Here is a 23,586-nt window from a genome sequence, read left to right as displayed (position 1 = left end):
TCCTGATGACTGGAGCTTTTTTGTTAAAAGCCTAATTCAGGGGAGCCCCTTTTGTTTGGAGCTGAATTAACAGGGTCCTTTTGCTCTGCCTCTTGGCTGTGACTATATCGTCAGGCCATTTTGATGGTGCACATTTTCAATAAATCTTTATAAATAATTAAACTTACATGGTTAAATTCACTGTGACTAGGAACCATGCCATAACCAGAAAAGTTCATTGATGGTTCAGGGGCCTAAAACAAATGTACGTTTAGAATGCAGCTTTCAAAAATGAAAAATTTGAATAGATTGAAAGGAAACTATATTGCAAAAATTAGGCTTTTTTAAGGTGATAATACATAATTATAGTGTGATAATGGTTGGAAATGGCATTGAACTGGTTGGAGTTTCAAAGAGGCAATTAAATATTTTTTAAATCGTCTACTCAGCTATCAAAACCTACATGATCATAAAAACATGATGTGTTTAAAGTACACACTATTGTTTCGACTTAAATATCTATATATACAATTCTCTTCATGGAGACCATAGAAAACACCAAGCTGTAAGCGCGCCTAGCAGCCCCCTCTCTAGGCATATCCCTACCACCCCCACCCCTACATGGTCTGGTGAGCTGTGGTTCACGCTAAATGTTTACAATTGTAGAGCCGGGTTTAGTGATGGCTATTAGGGGCAGATAATTTAGTTTAAAACAATTTTAAACTTAGGGGAGGTAACTAAGAGGAGCCTGCTTTCACGAGGGGGGTGTGTGTGTGTGTGTGTGTGTAGGTAGGGTAGGGCGAAAGGAGGGTGGGTTATCGTCCTTAACGATATACGGATAGTGTTTTAAAGCAAATATTTTCAGTGGCAGCATTGGTACTCTCGAATTCACAAATTATGAATTACTGAAATGTAGAAAATCAAACAACTAAATAGCGGCATATGATACGCCGCGGGTCGGCTCGTTTAAGATGATTTAAAATTTCTCAGAAAATGTAATCTACCACTTCTTCCACGTATTCCTATTCCTCCATTCCATCCCATCTTCAAACTTCCACAGTGCCTCTCTCTGTGTCAAGCCGGTCTAATACCTAATGTCTTCCAATTTTGTTTCTTTTTTGTTGCCTAGCCCTATTCATTGTTATGAAATTTTTGCTAGACCTGATGATCTTGTCAAATATCCGCAACATTTTTGTTCATCAATGAAACTATATTCTACAAAGTCTGTATAGCAGCAAGTTAAATATCGCTTAAGCCAAAACGTTAATGGCCAGTGACCGGTAAAAAGCAAAACCTCATAACAGCTTTCATAATATGGCGGATTTTTGCTAATAATATTTCTTAAAAGCTTTAAAAAACTTCAGCTTTCAGTAATTTTGATAATTCAACTTACGGCATTTTGATTAGCTTCTGAAGCTGCATTGATCATGATAAGCAGTTTATTAAAGGCTGTCATATCACTACTTGAACCTTGTTTGATATTCTCCATGTTACTTGTATATTGTGGACTTTCACTTTTCTGTGGAGAACTTTGATGCATATCAGCTTCTAGTTCAGCAACTGTTTTCACTTTTCGATGAACACCTGTTTATAACAAAGGTGAAAATTAAGTAACAAGCTTTTAATCTAATCTTTATTGACTTTCCTGCTGGCTCCTTTGCTCATTTTTGGTCAATCAGTATACTGAAATTTTTATTTGTTTCTTTATTGATAATTCAACAATGTATAAGCGGTAATAATCAAAATGTAAAACTATGTAAAAATATAGATTGAGTAAAGGATCCTGAAAGCAAAGATAATTAAGTCCCTTCATATGCAGAGGTCACAGAAACAAATCAATTCTACTTCACTTGCTTATAGACTGTCAGAATTGTAGGAAACTTTACCATTTATGCATGTTATACTTAACTAAGATTATTCTTATCTTTTACTAAAACTTACTAGCTGGTAAGCTAGCAGGTGAAGCTGTACCACTTGAAGATGCACTGTCTTTGTATCCTCCAAACAGCATAGCTTTAAGCTGAGCTTCAGCATCTTGAGTACTAAAGCTGTTATTACTTGAGATTGCTGTCAAGTCATTAAAAACAAGGGTAAAAGGAATAAATTGCATTTCAATGATGAAAAATTAGACTTTCTTGTAGACAAACTGATTATTTCTCCTTTATTAATTCATATAACTGTTTAAATAGTTCACAATCCAAAATAAAACTTAAGCTATAATAAGGTTTACCAAAGATTTAATTTTATTAAGTAATCAAAGCAGGAGGCATGTCGTGGCCTTGCTGTAGAGAGCTAGACTGCTAAGCTGAGAAGTCTCAAGTACAAACCCGGGTTAAGTCAGTAGAATGTCCCTGATGGGTACCTAACCCACATTAGGGAAACAAAGGCAGCTGGGAATTGTGCTGACCAAGCTATCACTTCATATGCTGAGGTCTTTGAAGCAGATGAACTCTACTTTATCTGACCCATGTGTCTTGGGCAAGAATGAGAAATGATGGATCAAAGCAGAATTGCAAAAGCAGTGTAATGCCTTCCTGCAGTGCCAATAAGCACAACTTTATTCAATGGAAGCCAATTTTTGGTAGGACATTAATTTTTAAGCATTGAGCAAAATTTATATTCTTAAAATATAGCATTTTAATTGTGTACATAAAAGTATCCACATCACTTGGGTTATTTTTGCTTGTAAATATGTCCAATTGTTTAAAAGGGTAAGGGGAAAAGAAAATGTTAACTGAAAGATGTTACAGAAGATTATCTTGCATTCATTTCTTTCTATCAGAACTGATGTTTCTAGTTGGTATTCTACTACCATCTACACAAAAAAAAATGTATAGTAATAGTTCATTATCAGATACAATTGATGGTATCATTTTTATACTCCATATACCCTGGATTTATTTAGTCATTAAAAAACTGCTTTGTATCATGTGCACAAAAACTACTTTCGTATGGCTAACAGGTTCAACACAACAACCCTACCAAACTCTTCCCCCACTCCCCTGTTAATGCACGACTAAACATCCCAGTGAAAAACTAAATCAGGGGGGGGGGGGAGAGGAGAAAGGGGGGGGGGGGGGGGGAAATTACCAAAATAGCTTATATACATTGTTAACTATTGGTAACTATGATAAAGCATATAATTTTTTAAATTTTTAATGAGGTTTTATAAATGTGTTGATCTTTTTTTTATAAACAATTTTTCTTAACATTAAAAAATTAATATTTTATATTAAGCTTTTTAATATAACAATAATGGGAAATAAAAACCTTTGTATTCAAATACAAATTGAATTTTTAAGAAACTGAGAATTAAATGGTTATTTGATAGATGTTATTCTTTTAGTTGCAGCAACAAAAAATGTTGGCTAGCTTTTTTACTAATTTTCAGAAAAACCTGTTAGCATTTTGGAAAGCTGTAAATGTAAACCTAAAATTAGCATTTTTGGGTAAAAAAACTTGGTAAAAATGTATTTTTGTGTATGATAAGTTTTTTTGGTGCATATTTTTTTTTATTAACCAAACCAGACTTAATAAAGTTTACTAAAGAACAGTTCATTAAGATTTTTAAAGAGAGCAATGATGAGTATAGCCTGGATCACCAGATACTAGTGTGAGCAGCTAAATGGCATAGGTTACCAAGTACAACAGAAGAGATTAGAAAAACTTAAATACTATACTTATTGTCTAAATATGGGTAGTAGGTTAAAAAAAACCAAGCCCTCATGTTGGGGAGCATTGGGTAACTGTTTGTGGAAAGACTAATGACTATTTAGTACTTCTGTTCAGGAGATAGCTGTTTTTGATCTTCTATTGCTATTGTTAAAGAAACAATTGTGAAAAAATGAAGAACACAAAAAAGTAACAGAATGACAAAAGTGTTAGGAAAAATGAAAAGGGAGTAACAAAATAAAGCGTTAGGGTAAAGCTAGCACAAGTCTTTTTAAAAGGTTATTACTATGGTAAAGGTTAACCAAAATATAACCAGAAAGTGTTACTGGCCAGTACTAAACATGCAAAACATTGTACAAGAGGTTAGTGCCAGATTCATCTGCACTGTTAGCACCATGGAAAACAAGGTGTCAGTGCACACATACACTCTACCTGAGTTGCTGAAGTAGCTAGATTCGAGAGTTTCCACACTACAATCTAGATGGGGCTTCCACTTACAGGCATTGGAGCCTCCCATGGCAGCGCTGTTAAATAAGGCTGTCACAGATGGAGGGAGAGCTGATGATTTGTCAACAGCAGCATTGTTGTCCCCTGCTGAATTTGGTACTGTCATCAGATGAGATAAAATTAAATGCTCCTTGTCGTGCCCTGCCAGCTGGTCGTGGAAATGATGCATACCGTGATGTGTGTGTCCTAGAAAACCATGCATCGCACCCATTGGACCAATCATAGAAGTAGGTGATGGCACACTAGGACTTGAATGGTTGTCCTCAAGAAGATCTATAACAAATTAAAATGTGTGAAAAAATGATCTATCATATACACTAGTTAGACAGAAAAAAGTTGTTTTTTACTACCTCGTGGAACTAGCATGTCTTCCATTGAAGATGCATCACTACCCATAATATTTGGACCAGTAAAAAAACGTGAAAATCTGCTACCATGAGGAATAGTCTCTTCGCCCTGTATTTTTAAAAAAGTTGATTTTATAAGCAGAACACATCCATACACATATTAAAATGCATTTTATTTTATAAAATTACAACAGCTGAGCTTGTGTAATCTTTAGCTTAACACTGAACAATTATTGTAAAAAAAAAGACAAAAAAACTAAATTTCTTGGACCAAAAATGCATAAACCTAATGAATAAAACTACAATGAAAACTAACCTAGTGAAGTTAGCACTAATCTTAACAGAATTACCTTGTCAAACAAGTGTTTTTAGTAAGGGGTAAACCATTTATGACGTCCAGGGAGGGTGGCCTAAAACTCCAAATTTTTGTGGACGTCATAAATAGATGACCCCCTAACAAAAGCATTTTTGTAAATGTCCTCACTTTTTATAGAATATTGTTTTGAATATGTACGATGTAACTAAGCCAAGTTAGATGTTACAAAAATTTATTATCATAATGAAGAAATCAGCCTGTTAGTGCTATGATGATCTTTTAAAAAGAAATAGACCAATTGAGATTTTTATGTAGATTTTTAGTAAGCTACATAAACAAAATTAAACAGCACCAAATTCTCAGGATGCAATACTTTTTTTTAGACCTCTTGGTAATTCATTAAAATAACTTTTTTTAAATTCTGAAACTGAACCTATTTTTCATGAAATACTAGATCTAGGTTTAATCAAGTTACTGTCCATGTGCAGTTTTTCAATTAACATAATTTAATTTATATTCCATAAAAAGGTAAAGTACCATTTTAAACCGTACAGGGGCAGGTGAGGTAGAGTTCACCTGTTTCAGTGACCTAGTCATATGAATGGATAGTGTGGTCAGCACTATGCAGAGCTGCATTTAATGTCCCTAACTAGAGTCAGGTACCCATCTGAGCTGTGTAGATTTTGTGACACCCTACAGGCTCAAGCCTGGAATCCAACATCTAGATTTTCAGGTCAAACGATCTACTATAGGCATAATAGCTTCCACCCACCATAATATAGGATGGGAAGGGAGAAAGTACTATGGGAGACCCATGAAGAAGAAATACAGAAAAAGAAAATTAATTTACATCTGATATTTTAACAGAAGTCGCTTTTTACATTAAGCATTTAGGTAGATTTGTACAAGTAGGCAGCCCTGCTTAAAATGATCCTAAAACAAACATTTTTTAAAGTAATTCTAACTATAAGATTTGTATCCTTTTCTTAAGTATGGGAAGTTATTACATTTTAAAAATATTCCTATTGATCATAAAAATATAGATGAGGCTAAGTAGTATGTTTTGACAGAAATACAACATTACCAGTGGTAAATCAGCTTGAAGTATTTGTTCAATGTCAAACTTGTGACTATTTGGAGAGGACCGAGACATTTCCTGCTGTATATTTGAATGTATTCCTTCGGCAGATTTCTCGTGGTTGTTTGAGTGATGCACTGAATGAACCTCTTTAGGGGAATTACATTGTGACACTTTCCCTTTTTCAACACATTCTTCAGATGAATCTGTAAAATGAAGTACGCATCAGAATTCAATCAGGGCTACTTACTCTTTATTATTACTATTTAGAAAATATGAAAAGAATGGGGGTGGTGAATACATGAAGAAGGAACAAAGTTTATGTTGAATGTACTCATTCTTTATAAAATAACCAGTTTAAAAAAAATCCTTGCATCTTGCACTAAATACAGTTGTACAAAGATTAAAATTGCTTATATTCGTATTACTTGGAGCAAGGCAAGCAGACAAGAACAAAAATTTACCTTTAATTAATTTATCTTCTGTTTTTCGCTTTACATTATTGATCTTAGAAATGGTCTCAGATTTTTGAGAATTTGCTTCTTCATGGTCCTGTTCACCTTCTCGTTCAAAACCTCTCAGTTCTATTGTATCAGTTTGACTAGTAGGACCACCAGTAAACCATTCTGGCTCTTTTTCTTCATCTTTATAATTTCTTCTACGAGCTATAATAATAGTTACTCATTAGACTGTGACAAAACTGTAGAACTATATACGATTCAATTAGAAGAACAGATTGAAACATTTGGTAACATGAATGGTTCAAATAAAATTAAGACAATTTTTACTATATTGGATGTGTTAAGTTTTAATAATACTCACTTGTACGCTCAAAACCTCGGTCTCTGTCTCTAAAATCTCTGTCTCTCTAAAATTAAACAATGATACTATTATAAATACAGATCTCAACAAAGGCAGTATTATTGCAATGAGCACAGAATATAAATACTAACCCGCTCTCTCTCTGGGAAATCTCTATCGCCTATTCTGCGAAACCGATCTGAACGATCAAATCTCCTTTCTTTTTCTCGGTCCCAATCATTGTCTCGATCTCTTTCTCTTGTGTCTCTGTCCCATTCTCTATCACGATCTCTGTCCCGGTTCCACACAAAGTCTCTATCTCTAGTATCTCTCTCTCTGACTTCCCTGTCATCAAATCTATCTCGAAGACCAGAGAAATCTCTAGTGTTTTCTCTATCTATCTGAATGCGACCACTTCCTATTCTTCTTACTGGTCTGTCCCTATTATAATAAATACAAGTGTAAATTCTATGAAATAAGAGAAATATTATTCTTTATTTTCAACATTTTTAGAGCTTTACCTCAGACTTTATGATGTTAGTGCTTGACAAGCAGCTAAAAACTTAGAAGGTACTACAAAAGGAAAACTTATATAATTAAAAGCAACAGTGAACTAATTCATCAACACTAATTAGTATGTCTTTAGATCACCATTGAGAACTTTAGAAATATTTTTAACTGAAAAACAAAACAAAATGGTTTTTAAAATAATTGGTAACAATAAAACAAAAAATTTACACAGCTTAAAAACTGATCTATTGGTGTAATCCCAGATAAAAATTAAATTTAATTAAAATTCATAACTTGATTGAAAAGGTATTTAAAACTTGAAACGTTTAACATTTGAAACAACTTTGAAAAGTGAATGGTACTATCAGGTAAAAAAAGGATTTTGAAATGTTTATATAGAATAAACAATCTTATCTTGAAGAGCATAAGCATCATTGGTCCAGGTATCTAGCTATAATTTATTTGAAATATATACAATACTGGAATAAATTTAATTCTAATACAATTATCTGTGATGGTCAAGGGAATAAGGAATGCATTCTTAAATGAATACTACAGGGCTTTTTTTTAAAAGAGGGAGGGGGGTGGCAGAGAGAAAAGTTAAGATGGGGGAAAGGCATATCGTATTTCCTATTCCCTTAGTTTTTAAGGTGAAAATATTGAAATATACATATCAATACAATAGGGCCCTGATAAACTGTGGTAGCCAATTATGTTTTTCACCTAACAAGACGTGGTTAAACTAAGTTCTAAGTAGTTCAGAAATCAGTAGGCTCATAAAAAACTGACCCATCAAAAAAAGCCTCGCATGTTCCATTAAAAATTTTAAAAATGATTCTAAATACTTCATTCTGTTGTTTGTCAGAGTATACTAAAGATTGATGTTTTAAATACTTTTAATATTTTTGGTAATTTTAATTTTTTAATAGAGTGATCTCTTCTAACCTTTCTCATAATTTTTTATACACAAGCAGCAAGGGGATGGCACTTAAGATCAATTAGGTTATAGAGGTTATAGAAATGTTTTTTAATTTTAAATAATTGCACACAAACTGAATGCAAAAAAGTAATTTATACAAGAACATTGAGTAATTTTTAAAACAATTTAACATCTAATTAAATCACATTCCATGTCACTGTGCATTATCAAAGAGTCTAGACCTAAGTGAAAAGTTTTGAAACAAATCAGCCAGGTAAAAGTAATTTTTTGAGAAAATAGAAATGCTGCAAGTTTCAGGTCACAGGAAATCACTAAAAATTAGAATCAAGAGAATAAAAGCTTATACTTATGTATAGAGTTAAGTCTCACTTTCGGATACCAAAGGTCACTCAAAATTAGAAAGTAATCCAAGTATAAGATCTTATTCTTGTAAATAAAAATGTGTCTATCTAACTGAAACATACTCATGTTATAGTGTTCCCAGAGAAATAGTTAAGTACCATTAAAGTTGAGAGAAGCCTTCGCCTACAATATACTTAAATTCAAAATCTTGTCCACTTAGTTTAAAAGGTACTCAAGTTATAGGCTTTTAAGAAACCGCAAGTACAGTAAGAACCACCTCCGGTCCAGCTATGGAAGTACATTTATGGTCCAGCTATGGAAGTACAGTAAGTACCACTTCTGGCTATGGAAGTACAGTAAGTACCACTTCTGGCTATGGAAGTAAAGTAAATACCACTTCTGGTCCAGCTATGGATGTACAGTAAGTACCACTTCTGGCTATAGAAGTACAGTAAGAACCACTTCTGGTCCAGCTATGGAAGTACAGGAAGTACCACTCTGGCTATGGAAGTACAGTAAGAACCACTCTGGCTATGGAAGTACAGTAAGAACCACATAAGAACCACTTCTGGCTATGGAAGTACAGTAAGTACCACTTCTGGCTATGGAAGTACAGTAGGTACCATTTCTGGCTATGGAAGTACAGTAAGTACCACTTCTGGCTATGGAAGTACAGTAAGTACCACTTCTGGCTATGGAAGTACAGTAAGTACCACTTCTGGCTATGGAAGTACAGTAAGAACCACTTCTGGCTATGGAAGTACAGTAAGAACCACATAAGAACCACTTCTGGCTATGGAAGTACAGTAAGTACCACTTCTGGCTATGGAAGTACAGTAGGTACCATTTCTGGCTATGGAAGTACAGTAAGTACCACTTCTGGCTATGGAAGTACAGTAAGTATCACTTCTGGCTATGGAAGTACAGTAAGTACCACTTCTGGCTATGGAAGTACAGTAAGTACCACTTCTGGCTATGGAAGTACAGTAGGTACCATTTCTGGCTATGGAAGTACAGTAAGTACCACTTCTGGCTATGGAAGTACAGTAAGTACCACTTCTGGCTATGGAAGTACAGTAAGTACCTCTTCTGGCTATGGAAGTACAGTAAGTACCACTTCTGGCTATGGAAGTACAGTAAGTAACACTCTGGCTATGGAAGTACAGAAAGTACCACTTCTGGCTATGGAAGTACAGTAAGTACCACTTCTGGCTATGGAAGTACAGTAAGTACCACTTCTGGCTATGGAAGTACAGTAAGTACCATTTCTGGCTATGGAAGTACAGTAAGTACCACTTCTGGCTATATAAGTACAGTAAGTACCACTTCTGGCTATGGAAGTACAGTAAGTACCACTTCTGACTATGGAAGTACAGTAAGTACCACTTCTGGCTATGGAAGTACAGAAAGTACCACTTCTGGCTATGGAAGTACAGTAAGTACCACTTCTGGCTATGGAAGTACAGTAGGTACTACTTCTGGCTATGGAAGTACAGTAGGTACTACTTCTGGCTATGGAAGTACAGAAAGTACCACTTCTGGCTATGGAAGTACAGAAAGTACCACTTCTGGCTATGGAAGTACAGTAAGTACCACTTCTGGCTATGGAAGTACACTAAGTATCATTTCTGGCTATGGAAGTACAGTAAGTACCATTTCTGGCTATGGAAGTACAGTAAGTACCATTTCTGGCTATGGAAGTACAGTAAGTACCACTTCTGGCTATGGAAGTACAGTAAGTACCACTTCTGGCTATGGAAGTACAGTAAGTACCACTTCTGGCTATGGAAGTACAGTAGGTACCACTTCTGGCTATGGAAGTACAGTAGGTACTACTTCTGGCTATGGAAGTACCACTTCCTGGAGCCAGAAATCAATGAAAAGTTGATAAAAAAATACAAATTAGATATAATACTTCGATGTGAAATTTTGTCACTACACTGAATCTGCACGCAAAAAAACTCTAGTTAAAAAAAAGCAAATATTTCTGAAATGACCATGAAACATAGTTAAAAACTGGAATTCATGGTATAGTCATTTTTGGATGCCATCATTACCACTATGATGGTGAAAAAAAGAGGTCAAGTGACGGGCTAAATATAGATTGTATTGTACAAGTGCCACAAATTGTAGTTACCTAAAGGGACTTTATACTACCTTTCTCGGTCTCTTTCACGTTCTCTTTCACGTTCTATTTTGGTGTCATCTCTGTCTCTTTCTGGCATACTGATTTGACGCGTATATGACACTTGTGTTTGTACATGACAACCAGTGCCAAAGCTTCGTCGCTGAGGACTAAGGACAATGCCATCTCTTTCTTCTTTTAGTCTTTCTATTGGATCATTCACTACAATAGAGTAGTTAAAAATAGTTATGGTGCAACAAATTACGTAGTTTTTAATAATGTATTTGATTTCATTTTTATTTACGTACACGAAGGTCTTCTTTTAATATCCCTTTCCAAGTCAATGCCTCTTCTACGATCTTTACTGTCAACCAAAGTAAGTGGAGAAGCTTCACGAGACTGCCCAAACTTGGCTTTATACCATTTATCTGGATCCCATTTTCCATCCTCACTAAACAATTTTTAAAAATACACAATAGTAATAAGGATTAAAAATTTATTCTAAAGAAATACTGGATTTATTTTATGAAGAGGTTTTCATAAAAAAAAAAAACAGCTCAAATTATTAATATACTTACGAATCATAAGCTTTCTCTAGGCACTTAGGTCGATGAAGAGATGCAGGACTTTTTGATAAAATGTAAAGCTCCTCCTAAAATCAGATTTTAGTCATTAAAATTACTAAAAAAAAATAATTATGGTTTGACATAAATTGTTACTTTAAAATGCCTATATTTTTACTTTACATTATTAAGTTATTAACATACATAAAGAGACTATTATGTGATTGATCTGAAGCAAAGTTTATTAAAACGAAAAAACTTGCTCTCGGTTGTTACTAGAATCATAATACTTGCAGAAAAACTAAGTATAAATAAATACTGTTGTATTGTTCTGTTGGCACTTGATTAATTCTAAAATTGTGTACAATACATGTTAATCTTAAAAATACATGTTAATCTTAACAATACCTGTTAATTTTATTAAAGTATTAAAATTATATAATAGGATTTAAGATTTAATTAGGAAGCTAGTGTTAAAATAAATTTTCATTGATAAATTATTTAAAGCAGGGGATAGATATTGTGTGATTACTGATGGCAAAAGTGAAAGTTAACATTCTGTAATCAACAGCAGATGGTTAATATAGTTCAGTTGATATGGAAAATCAGCGTTTCAACTAGACTAGAGATCTTTGAAAATTAAGTAAACTACTGTAAATCAGTTATTTTACTGGTAGACTCACTGATAAAACTAACATGCAATATGCAATGGTTAATAGAAACTTATACTGCACTTTGGCATAAACTGTTAAAAACTATTAATTTCAGTTAACAAGGCTAGATGTGCCTTCAACTCATTGCACCCAATATGGAAGTGCACAGCCCTGTCACTTCAGAGCAAGGTAATCTTCAATACAAATGTCAAGGCAGTATTGCTCTATGGATCAGATGGTTACAAAGGCAAATACAGGTAGGCTACAGTCGTTTACAAATAAATGCTTACGACAGATCCTCAAATAAGATGGCCAGACAAAATATCAAATAAAGACCTGGGTCAAAATGCAAAACAGCCAAGAGATAAGGATATCAAGGCTCATAAATGGGGATGGATTGGACATAACCTAAGAAGGGAAGATGATAATATTGCAAAAAAGTGCTATGGACTGGAATCATCAAGGAAAAAGTAAAGTGGGTCGGCCAAAGAGATCATGGAGAAGAATGGTAGAGGAAGAGGCAAAGGCCACTTGGCTCATGTAGGCACAGATAAAGGGAGCAGTCCAAAACATGCGGAGAGGTGTAACTGCAGCCCTTTACTCCCCAGGGGCCACAAAGGAAAAATGATGAACGAACTGTTTTTTACAGTGTGACTTGAATTCAAATTTATATGTCCTTGTTTAATGCAAACAGAAGCACTTGTCTCTATTTTCATGTCACCAAGTTTGGGTTGAAATAAATTGCACTTAACACTTTTTTATTAAATAAATCAGGCTTCAAGATGATGTGCCATTCTCAATTTTTGGAAATTAGTATATAGTTTACAAAAAACCTTTAACATTCCATATTGCAGATGTAGTATAATAGTTCATCTGTTTCTTTAACCTCTGAATGTTTGTTTTGTCAAAAAAATCTACTAATAAAATGAGTGAATTACAAAATTGCACAGATTACTAGATCTAGCAAGAGGAAGGCAAGTCTGTCAGAAACCTAAGTTTCAAGCAGCTATTTAATGGCTTAATTAGAGAAATGCTTGATTTTTTATCTTGTTCATTTCTCAAAAACTATTTCATAATCTAACCTATTCTGCAAAGTGGTTCCCAGAAAAATATAAGCATGGAAAAGGCGCAACTGAAAATTGCTCAAGTACAAACTAGTTATATTAGTACACTCATTGTCATATTTCATCTTCCATACTATTCAAATTGGATGATTCCAAATCACAAAAGAAAAAAGGCTTTCTTCTGTAACTGCCATGGCAGGAAACAGATCCAATTTCCAACACTCTTGCTAGGTCACACTTTGTCACAATTTTCAAAGTAACAAATATTGAAATGTATATAAATTTAGTTTCTTAACTATGAAGAAATTAACTAAAAATTAAAAGCACCACACAATTACATAACATTTATTTGAAAAATAAATTCACATCTAATGCAGTGTGTTCCAAAAAATCCACATTATAAACAATATTTATCATATAGAAGTGTCACTAAAGCATATTGTGTAGACTTGTTTTATTGTTAAACGTTACAAAATTTACACCATTTTAAAAAAAAATGGCCCATGAAGCTTCCAAAATCATAGCTCAATATCAACAAAATCACAGATTTTTTGGTTAAGACAATTACGAATGGCGAAGATAGAGAATGTCAATTGCTGTAAAAAAAAATATGTTTCTTAAATGCTTAAAACTTTAACAAACCTTGGAGTATTGATGTTCAGGTAATTCACCTGGTAACGCAACATTATCTTCATGCTCTTGATCAACATCTGTCTTTTCAGACATCTCCACAAGAATAGATCTGTTGATACAGAATTGAAGACCTTGGCCTGTCTTATAAAAGTCATGAACAAAACTGATTATTAAAAGTCTAAACTAAATATAGTTAGGATATTTGTAAAACAAGATATGAAACTCAAAATGGCAAAGTCGTACAATGTGTGAAGTATGCAAAACCTGTTAATGATTAATCATGTGACATCTGTCTCAGTTACCCAGATCCAACTTGCTGGGTTCTTATCTGGTAAAGTGTGAAGATGCTATAGAAATTTTACCGGCTAAAATAACTTATCTGTTGCTTGATATATTAATGATCGATCGACTTGTGCTTTTTATAATTCTGAAGATTTTTAGTTTACTTTTTTATAGTTTGCAGCCGCCGATATTGGAAACGTTTTAAATCCAAAAATCGTGTGATAATTTTACATTGCATTAAAAATAATTGCCAATCACTAGATGTGCTGATGGTATGTAACATGACTAACAAAATCAAAGTTTGCCCAACTAAGGAAAACTGCCAAAAATTTTTAAAATTCTAGGGCCCTAATTAAACTTTAAAAAATAATTCATCTTCCATCATCTGATTAACTTAGCCTACAGATCAGATCCCAGGACTTTTGAGGTGACAGTTATGCACTTTCCCTCTGCCAAAGATGCAACATGCCATTTTTGCTGCCAGAGTTTCTCCGCCCCCACAGAACTAATATGTAATTTATATAGAAAAATAATTTTTTTTACCCATGTCCACCCCCCCCCCCCCCCAAGAAAAGTCTGAAAGAAACACTGCTGCTTAATATTTTAAACATAAAGATACTCTCTTAACTAAATTCAATGTAATTATTCTAGGCCTATCTATTCATAACATTTTACAAATGGTTTCAGACATGTTCCCAGCTGTCAAGGAATAAGCCCACAATTTTTTATAAATTTTTTTTTGCACTGAATGCTTGTAACTTATACTGAAGTAAACAATTTGTACTAATAGTTTATACTAACTGTAGGTCAAATCCTAACCCAACTGTGGTGTAACACCCTCTCCCCCCTAAAATCTGAACTTCAGTCATATCAAGTATGTAGTATGTAGACTAACACTACTAACAGCTATTTTAGCTCTATAAGTCTTAATTAACACTTTACTACCATTTAACTAAAATTTAAAGTCACCTTTTTTCAAATTACTAGTTTCTGCCAATTTTACTTAGCTAAAATAATAGATTATCCAACAAAATCTAGATCTAGATTAGGTATTCTCACGATATAGCGTCGATTATTCTGGGATGGTACAGCAGTAAAAAACAGTAAAACCATGGCGTAGTCTGTCATGTCGTTCCGGAAATATTTATTTTATTGTTAATAGGCTTACTAGTAACTATTTTAATGTGCATAGATTGATTTTAGTTGCATTTTAAATACTGTTTGGCGGGCCTAATTATTTTGTATTTCTAATTATATTAAGTGTAGGCCTATGTGCTAATTAATTATTGCTGCTACTTAATGTTCTAGTTCTTACTACTTTAAACTTAAGTCTTATTTTATTAGGCCTAGTTCTAGAATCTACCCTAGAAGATTATCTAGATCTAATTTTAACAAAACACCTACTGGCCTACTAGCTTTTAACCAGATCTAGTTCTACACACTCTTAATTAGGCATTTCGACTTCCGCTATTTTGATTCGGTACAACCACAACCGGACTTTTGTCGATGCAGTCTTTATAAAAACTCGCCATTTTCCGAGGAATGCCGAACTTCACTGTTGCAATAGAGTTTTTAGACATATTCGATACAGATATTCTAGTGTAGTTGTATTATATGTTTTAATAAGAAAATTAACGCCATTATGACAATCTTGGAACCGAAATCGATTGCACGATTCCAATGAGTTTATCTCGCGAACATGTCCCGTATGGTGCTGTCACATTTTAAATAAGTTTACGTATTAAACACATTCTAAGTGTCTTGCCATTAGCTTTAAGTCTCCATTAAATAAACAAATATAATAATGGTTTTATGGCATCCACAACATCTGCTTACGAGTTATTATCCATGTCAAATCATTGAGCTAGCGCTTTAGCCTTGACAACGCCATGGCGTTGGTTTAACACGGCGATACTAGGTTTTTAGATTTAACTAGATTACTAGATCTAGATTAGATCAAAATCTAGATTCTAGTACTTTTGTTGTATCTAGATCTAATCAAACACTAGAGATTCTATAGATCTAGCTAGATCTAGATCTATAGGGCCTAGTCTATCAATTATTATCTATAGACCTAGATTAGATCTAGATCTAGTACTACTACAAGGTAAAACTCCATTTTAGCATATTTTATTCCCCGCTTCACGTTCACCTCCAGTTGAGCGTATTTTATTATAAACAACCAAAACCACACAAAAACGTTAGGAAAACATTGGGCTTATTTATTTCTTTATGAAGTTTTGATTTAGTTTTGACAATGTGAACTCACTGTGAACCCTTGACCGTGTAGGGATTTTTCTCCCGCTGACAATCACACGCTATTTAATTGGAACTGTCCTAATGCTTTTTTATGGGTTTTTTTTTATTTACTAATATTTACCTTTTCTAATTACTAATTAAAACTCATATTCATATAAGCCTAAAACAAATAAGGCCGATTCTAGCCGGAATAAGATACGCATGCGCAATGGAGAGAAACTACGACTTGCCTTAGCGGCGATGTTTTCGATGGTACTGCGCATGCGTGTGTTTACAACCGCAGAACCCTAACACCAACCCTAATCCTATCCTTAACCCTATCCCTAATCCTACCCCTAACCCTCATTCTAGCCCTAACCCTAGCCATAGGTCACTGCGCATGCGCAGAGCTATCTTTTGCCGACTAAGTGGAGACGTTGGGGAGAAAAATCTTCTTCCGAGTAGACACTTCGAACAAATAGGCCTAAATCTAGACATCTAGATTCTAGCTTTATACTAAAATACGCTCAACTGGAGTTGAACATGAAGCAGGGAATAAAATACGCTAAAATGGAGTTTTACCCTACTACCAAAGTACTACACTACTAGATCTAGTACACTTGACTTGACTACAGTAGTTACTCAGTAGTAACGTTGAGGATCCCTGGAGTAGAGATCTATCATTCTAGGTCCGAGAAACTCAGAAAATCTAGAGTAACGAATAGATCAAGAGAATCTAGATTTAGACGTCTATATTTCTAGATCTAGATCTAGATCCAATTTAAAATAAGTTTAAATTTAAGTAATTTTGTCTTCTATGTTTACCTGTTTTCACAGCGAAAAAAAAATAGTCTCGGGTTGGAACAATATCTTTCTAAATCTAGAAATCCCTAGATATCTAGACTAGATAGATCTAGTTCTAGATCTAAACTGATGAAAATAAATGTAAAAAAAAAACAAAACCAGATTAATTATATTTACAAAGTAACTGATCTAGCTATGTACAAAAGGAGACGATGTTTTGCAGTATACACAATTAACAGTACGCGAAGAATAAGATTATAGACAGAATTTGGACAACTGCTGAAAATCCATGAGAACATTCATAAGGCGCATGCGCAAATTTGGGGTCACGGTGATCTTTCTCGTGCAAACATGCATCAAGCAAAATCTATTATATGGTCGATTATAATCTATATTTATATAATCGAAATAATATATTTAAATTAGACATTGAATTTTGTTTGCAATTTGAAAAGAAATATCAGTGAAAAGTTATATTTCAACAGAAATTTTAAATTCTTCCGGGTCAAATTTCCATGTTTGGTCACGTGGGTTTTTTCCTCTTTCAAAGTAGGCTTAGGGCTAGGCCTGATTATTTATAAAACAAAATAAAAAACATTTAGATCTATTATATTAATACGTCTTTAAATGCTCGAAAATTATCTTTAATTAAATTTTAATGACTATCCTCTAGTAAGATTGAAAGCAGATATTCTTGCATTATTATCCAAGAAGGATGAATATGGAAAATAGTAACTAAATACTGTAACGTTTTACAAAAGTACGGGGTAGGGGGGTCATCCATAAATGACGTCACGCTTTTTTGACGATTTTTACCTCCCCCCCTCCCCTCAGTCACACGTCGTCACAAAAAGCCAGACCCCTCCCCCTAAAATGACGTCACACATCAGCCTACAACCCCCCTCAAAATTGCAGTTGAATTTTTTTTAAACATCGATATTTTTCCAAAATCTTGTCTGAAATCTGTCAAAATAGAGTATTTTAATAAAGTCCGATTACAATTTATTAAAACAGTTTTCTAAAACGCGAAATAACGTCAAATATTTGTTTTCTAACATTTCTTTTTTATAATGCAAAAGTGTGACGTCGCACCATCTGAACCCCCCTTCCCCCTCATCACACATCGTCACAAAATTACCGACCCCCCTCCCCCCTACGAGTGTGACGTCATTTATGGACGGCCCCTAGTAGGCTAACACGGTAATATAGTATAAATAGGGCAGTGGCGTAGCCATGAATTGGTCATGGGAGGGTTATGTTTCTCCATATAAAATGAAATTTATATAATTTATACAGAAAATATATACTTTTAACAGTGTCCGCCCCCGCAACCTACCACTACAAGACCAAAGACAACACTTTTCGATATCTCATCTCGATACTCCAGCACAATGATACCACCTTACCAGCCTTCTCCAACACTAAGAATTAAGATCGAAACAGAAGAAGAATTACCAACGAACAGTAGCGTAGCGGGGGGGGGGGGGGGGACGGACATATGTCCCCGGGCGCCGACCTTAGGGGGCGCCAAAATGGGTTGGAAAAATAAATTGAAAGTTGAAGGAATGCAAATTGAAAGTTTGAGGGGGGGGGGGGTGCAAATCGAAAGTTTGGGGGGGGGGGGGGGGGTGCAAATCGAAAATTCTGTCCCCGGGCGCCGGGAAGGGTCGCTACGCCTCTGCCAGCGAAGATCAACCACTTCCCACTAGAACTAGAACACAAGGACGATAAGCGATCGTGTAGTCTTTTCTGATGTTATGTACTTTATAAGAACTTCAAGACAAAATTACACATGGATAAAAGAACAAGAAAAACAAAAAATAAATGAAAATTATTTCCTTCTAATGTAAAAGTGTGTGCAATACTATGTATTTCGTGTATTTTAATGTATTAACATGCAACTTATCCCAGTGGCGTACAACTAACCCCCCCCCCCCATTGACCCCTCTGTAAAAAATTTTACTGTCATAATACCACTGTTACTTATTTAAATCTATTTCTGAATCAGTATAAATGTATAATCTATATATATATATATATATATATATATATATATATATATATATATATATATATATATATATATATATATATAATTCTCTTCTGGGAGACGCTAGGAAACAAGCTGTAAACGCGCTCCCTACCACCCCTACATCATCATGGTCTGGTGAGCTGTGGTTCACGCTAAATGTTTACAAGCAAAGCCGGGTTTAGTGACGGCTATTAGGGGCAGATAATTTAGTTTGAAACGATTTTAAACGTGGAGGGGGTGGGGGTAACTAAGTGGAGTTTACTTTAACGAGGGGGGGGAGGAGGGGGGGTTATCGTCCTTAACGAGCTACTAATAATGTTTTAAAGAAATATTTTCAGTGGCAGCGTTGGTACTGTCGAATTCACAAATTATGAATTACTGAAAAGTAAAAAAAAACAACAACTAAATAGCGGCGTATGATATGCCGCGGGTCGGCTCGTTGTATATATATCTTAACAGTCATCCTAAAACTGACGCTATGTTTCCTCTCCCCTCCCCCCACCTCACCACCTTAAACGGGACAGGCTGTAATTGTGTAGAGCGACATTAATGACACACCTACTCTGGGTAGGATAATTGACCTAAAGTGACCGGGCAGTGGTAAATGAAGTTGACCCCCTCCCACACACACACCCCGAACGGCTTTGTTAAGTACATTTGGAAAACGCGTAATGAGGTACCAAAGTACCATGCTGCCAGAATCATAGCTTTTGAAACAGGTAAAACTGTAAATAGTTTTTGCAATTACCAGTAAAGATGTATGTGATCAATACAGTGATCTAACCCATAGTCCCATACCTTATCATTATGTTAAAAAATGATCTTCAAAGAACAAAAAAAAACAACAAGTTAATAAAAAGTCTAGAGACAATTTAAGCGCAATTTCCTTATGCTATCCATAACAATTTTTTATTTTTTGTGACCGAACGAAAGGATATTTTTTTTGCGCTAAAAAAAAAAAAGACAACTATATTAACCTATATCAACGGAAATAGTTTTATTTTAACGAGTAGGCCTACACGATGCTCAGTTTAAACAAGTTAATAAAAAGTCTAGTGACAATTTAAGCGCAATTTCCTTATGTTATCCATAACAATTTTAAATCGAGATAAATCATAGCTCCTCCTCCTTCGCCTGCGTCTCGCGCAGTTCGCTGCTAAGCCAGCCAGGTCACATGATTTACCCTCCTGTCCTTCGCCTTCCACTGCCTTCTTTGCTATATAGTACTGTAATGTATTATGTATAATGTAATTTTAAATAATGCGGACGTGTAAGGGGTGTTTAGTTGTCGCACTTTTAAAAAAAAATTGTGACCGAACGAAAGGATATTTTTGAAAACTTTCTTCGGCAATATTGGTTTAAATTATGGCAGGAATCGATTGGTAAATGTTTCAAGTCGCTAAGTGGTCTGGTTGCCGAGATATGGAGCAAAAACTGCATTTATTCGAGGTTTTTTTGCTTTTCCGGGAAATCCAGGAAGGAATTCCGGGAATTTTTTGGCCTATGTTCATCCTCCGAACTTGCTTAACAAATTTGATTTGGAACTAGTCCTCGATATTGCTTCGTTGAGGAGGAGATACGACTTAAAGCTGGGGACACACATCCATCCAGAAATGACGAGTTAATAATCGCAATTGTCCAGTATGGAAATTGCGCTAAACAGTAGCTAGAATATAATTTAAAAAATAAATATTCTGAACTGCAAGACCATTATTTTATATATGTAGGCTATTCTAATATATAAAAGCCCAAGTGCGCACATCCAGCCGAACCTCGATCTTTGTTTATAATTTATTAATTAAAATAAGATTTTAAAAAAGATAATTAAAACAGGTTTTTTAACTATATAATTTGAGAAAAAAAATTAATAACTCATGAATATAATAAATAATTTTAATTATTTCTCATTCTAAACCTATCGAATATATTTTTTTAAATGCAAGGTAATCTTTTATAGGACCTACATGATTAACTTTTCTTCTAATAATAAAAACAAGTTAATAAAAAGTCTAGTGACAATTTAAACGCAATTTCCATAATTAATTTTTTAGAATTCACATACCTACGTAAAAATCCTTTCGAACCTCCACTCATTCGCTATGGTAAAATCCTTTCGAACCTCAGCTTTGCGCTAAAAACCTACACGATGCTCAGTTTAAATGTTCTTAATTAATTTTTTGTGACCGAACGAAAGGATATTTTTGAAAACTTTCTTCGGCAATATTGGTTTAAATTATGGCAGGAATCGATTGGTAAATGTTTCAAGTCGCTAAGTGGTCTGGTTGCCGAGATATGGAGCAAAAACTGCATGTATTCGAGGTTTTTTGGCTTTTCCGGGAAATCCAGGAAGGAATTCCGGGAATTTTTTGGCCTATGTTCATCCTCCGAACTTGCTTAACATATTTGCTTTTGGAACTAGTCCTCGATATTGCTTCGTTGAGGAGGAGATACCACTTAAAGCTGGGGACACACATCCATCCATCCATCCATCCATCCAGAAATGACGAGTTAATAATCGCAATTGTCCGTATGGAAATTGCGCAAAAAACTCTTAATAAAAAATATTAATCCTACAAATATTAGAGTAGTCTCCCTAGACAGTTTCTATTCGAATGTATTTTGTGTTGATTTTCGTCATGAAATACAGTTGACTTTTTAAATTGATTATATAAGAAAACAATCTATCTCTGTGTATATTTATTTTTAACACGTTTTTATTAACTCAGCTTCGCGTTTGTGTGTTTGTTGTTAAAATTGACATCGAAAATTAGCCCACTTCTGATTGCTCTAGAGACCTGAAATTTGGCATGCATGCTACTTTCGCCTAACAATTTCAGATGCAATCATAAAAACTAGCAATTAGTGACCGTAATTAGCTTAATTTAATTACGCCCCAAGGACCATAAAATTGAGGACAAGATTTCTAAAGATACCGACAAGACTAGAGGCCTATTGATACAGTTACTTCGGCCCCAATCGATGTGAACGCGCTGTGGCCGCGACAACCCAGGTTCGAATCCTGGTCGCTCAAGATTTTTTTTTAGTCCGTGTATTTATAAACACTTTTTTAAAAACCACGTGTTTCATGTGTAGCAACGGACTAAAAAGGAGAAAATAAAATACTTAAAAAAAACTTTTTAAAAAACCACGTTTTTCTTGTGGACTAAAAAGTAGAAAATAACTATTTACATACATTTGATGACAAAAAACGTGGGTACGTTCACCATCAAATTTCCCGACCCATCTGCCCGACCCACGTTTTTTGTCATCAAATGTATGTAAATAGTTATTTTCTACTTTTTAGTCCACAAGAAAAACGTGGTTTTTTAAAAAGTTTTTTTTAAGTATTTTATTAAAAATATTATTACAATACTTAGAATAGGTGTTTCAGGTTAAATAGCAATTATTAAATTATTTCTCATTCTAAATCTTTGCCTATCGGGTTTTTAAATTTAATATTATGAACACATTGGCTTTACGAAAATGATTATATAAACTTAAATACATAATAAAATTTACTTTTATTAATAAATCTACACTATTTTATGCACACATACAAAAAAGAATATTTTAGCGGCAGGTACAAAGTAAAAAAAAACAAAACAAAAGGAAACTCCTTTTATACTGAATAGTTCTCCCTTCTCCCTAACAACAAAAATGTAAAAATGCATAGCCCTAGAGCACACTAGCACACACACACACACACACACACACACACACATATATATATATATATATATATATATATATATATATATATATATATATATATATATATATATATATATATATACACACACATACGAACTATTGTGTGTGTGTAAGTAGGATGTGAGGTAAGCAGACAGGCGGGGTGGAAAGAAAGCAGTTTGGCAGGAATAACGGCAGGTAGGAAAGTAGGTTGGCAGCGCAGGCAGGTTAGTAGATAGGTAGGTAAGTAGGCAGGGAGCTAGGTATGTAGGTAGGTGGGCCTAGGTAGGAAGGCGCCTCACTCGGTATAGTGAGCGATTATAGTAGCCCATCATATTCATAGCGTTTCGCAATTATTAAAATGAACAAAGGTACCATAGTACTCACGGGAAAGCCCGGGGAGCTAAACTGAACCCTGCCGGGGCGCCACCATATCGAATTATTTTTTTCGCAGAAACCACCACAGGGTATTAGCAATAGCTAGCATATATATATATATATATATATATATATATATATATATATATATATATATATATAGGCCTATTGTGAAAAACCTGTTTGTAAAGGACCATGACTTGTGTGTTTAGTAGGCAGCATATAGGCCTACCCGGCATTGCCCGGGTTTAGGAAATATATTACTTTTTTAATTAACTATAACCACAAATAACCAAATCCAAACACAAAAAACAAACGCACGCATAACACAATCACAAATACAAACGCAAACATAAACAATAACGCAGAACATAACTTAAATGCAAATATAAACACATATTGCTCACAATTGAACCCGGGGCGCCAAAATCAAACTCTACCGGGGCGCCGGCTGAACCGCCCGATTCAACTTAGTAAACGAGTAGAATACCCCAACTTATCCATAGTCTATTGCACTAAATATCAATCTGTTGAAATTGATTTAGTGAAGGACTATGGTAACCCTTCTAATTAATCCAAAGTCTATCGCACTGTTTAAAACAAGCGTAGGCGCCATAGCTCTCACGGGAAGG

At 34.5% G+C, this 23,586-nt stretch overlaps 1 protein-coding gene across 6 annotated transcripts in view; it reads right to left on the bottom strand.

The window, feature by feature from the left end:
• LOC131952835 (eukaryotic translation initiation factor 4E transporter) overlaps positions 1-17,187 on the bottom strand; it is a 37,735-nt gene extending 20,548 nt beyond the window's left edge. Inside the window, exons 1-14 of one of the 6 annotated variants that reach the window (XM_059315718.1) lie at positions 16,876-17,187; positions 13,540-13,671; positions 11,196-11,269; positions 10,926-11,068; positions 10,650-10,839; positions 6,853-7,168; positions 6,722-6,767; positions 6,364-6,564; positions 5,906-6,105; positions 4,509-4,614; positions 4,084-4,431; positions 1,921-2,046; positions 1,373-1,563; positions 168-233 (exon numbers count right to left, since the gene is read on the bottom strand). In XM_059315718.1, the coding sequence (XP_059171701.1) occupies positions 168-233; positions 1,373-1,563; positions 1,921-2,046; positions 4,084-4,431; positions 4,509-4,614; positions 5,906-6,105; positions 6,364-6,564; positions 6,722-6,767; positions 6,853-7,168; positions 10,650-10,839; positions 10,926-11,068; positions 11,196-11,269; positions 13,540-13,623 (2,091 nt within the window). In that variant the 5' untranslated portion in view covers positions 13,624-13,671; positions 16,876-17,187. The remainder of the gene's footprint in view (positions 1-167; positions 234-1,372; positions 1,564-1,920; positions 2,047-4,083; positions 4,432-4,508; positions 4,615-5,905; positions 6,106-6,363; positions 6,565-6,721; positions 6,768-6,852; positions 7,169-10,649; positions 10,840-10,925; positions 11,069-11,195; positions 11,270-13,539; positions 13,672-16,875) is intronic. The other 5 variants (XM_059315719.1, XM_059315720.1, XM_059315722.1 and 2 more) reach the window with 5 other exon arrangements.
• Between the last annotated feature and the right edge of the window lie 6,399 nt (positions 17,188-23,586).

The sequence above is a fragment of the Physella acuta genome, unplaced genomic scaffold (assembly GCF_028476545.2).
Source record: "Physella acuta isolate Inbredline_101_S28 unplaced genomic scaffold, ASM2847654v3 ptg000891l, whole genome shotgun sequence".
Classification (NCBI taxonomy): Eukaryota; Metazoa; Mollusca; class Gastropoda; family Physidae; genus Physella; species Physella acuta.
Note: the sequence above shows the minus strand (reverse complement) of the source record. Positions and strands in the feature narration are given on the sequence as shown.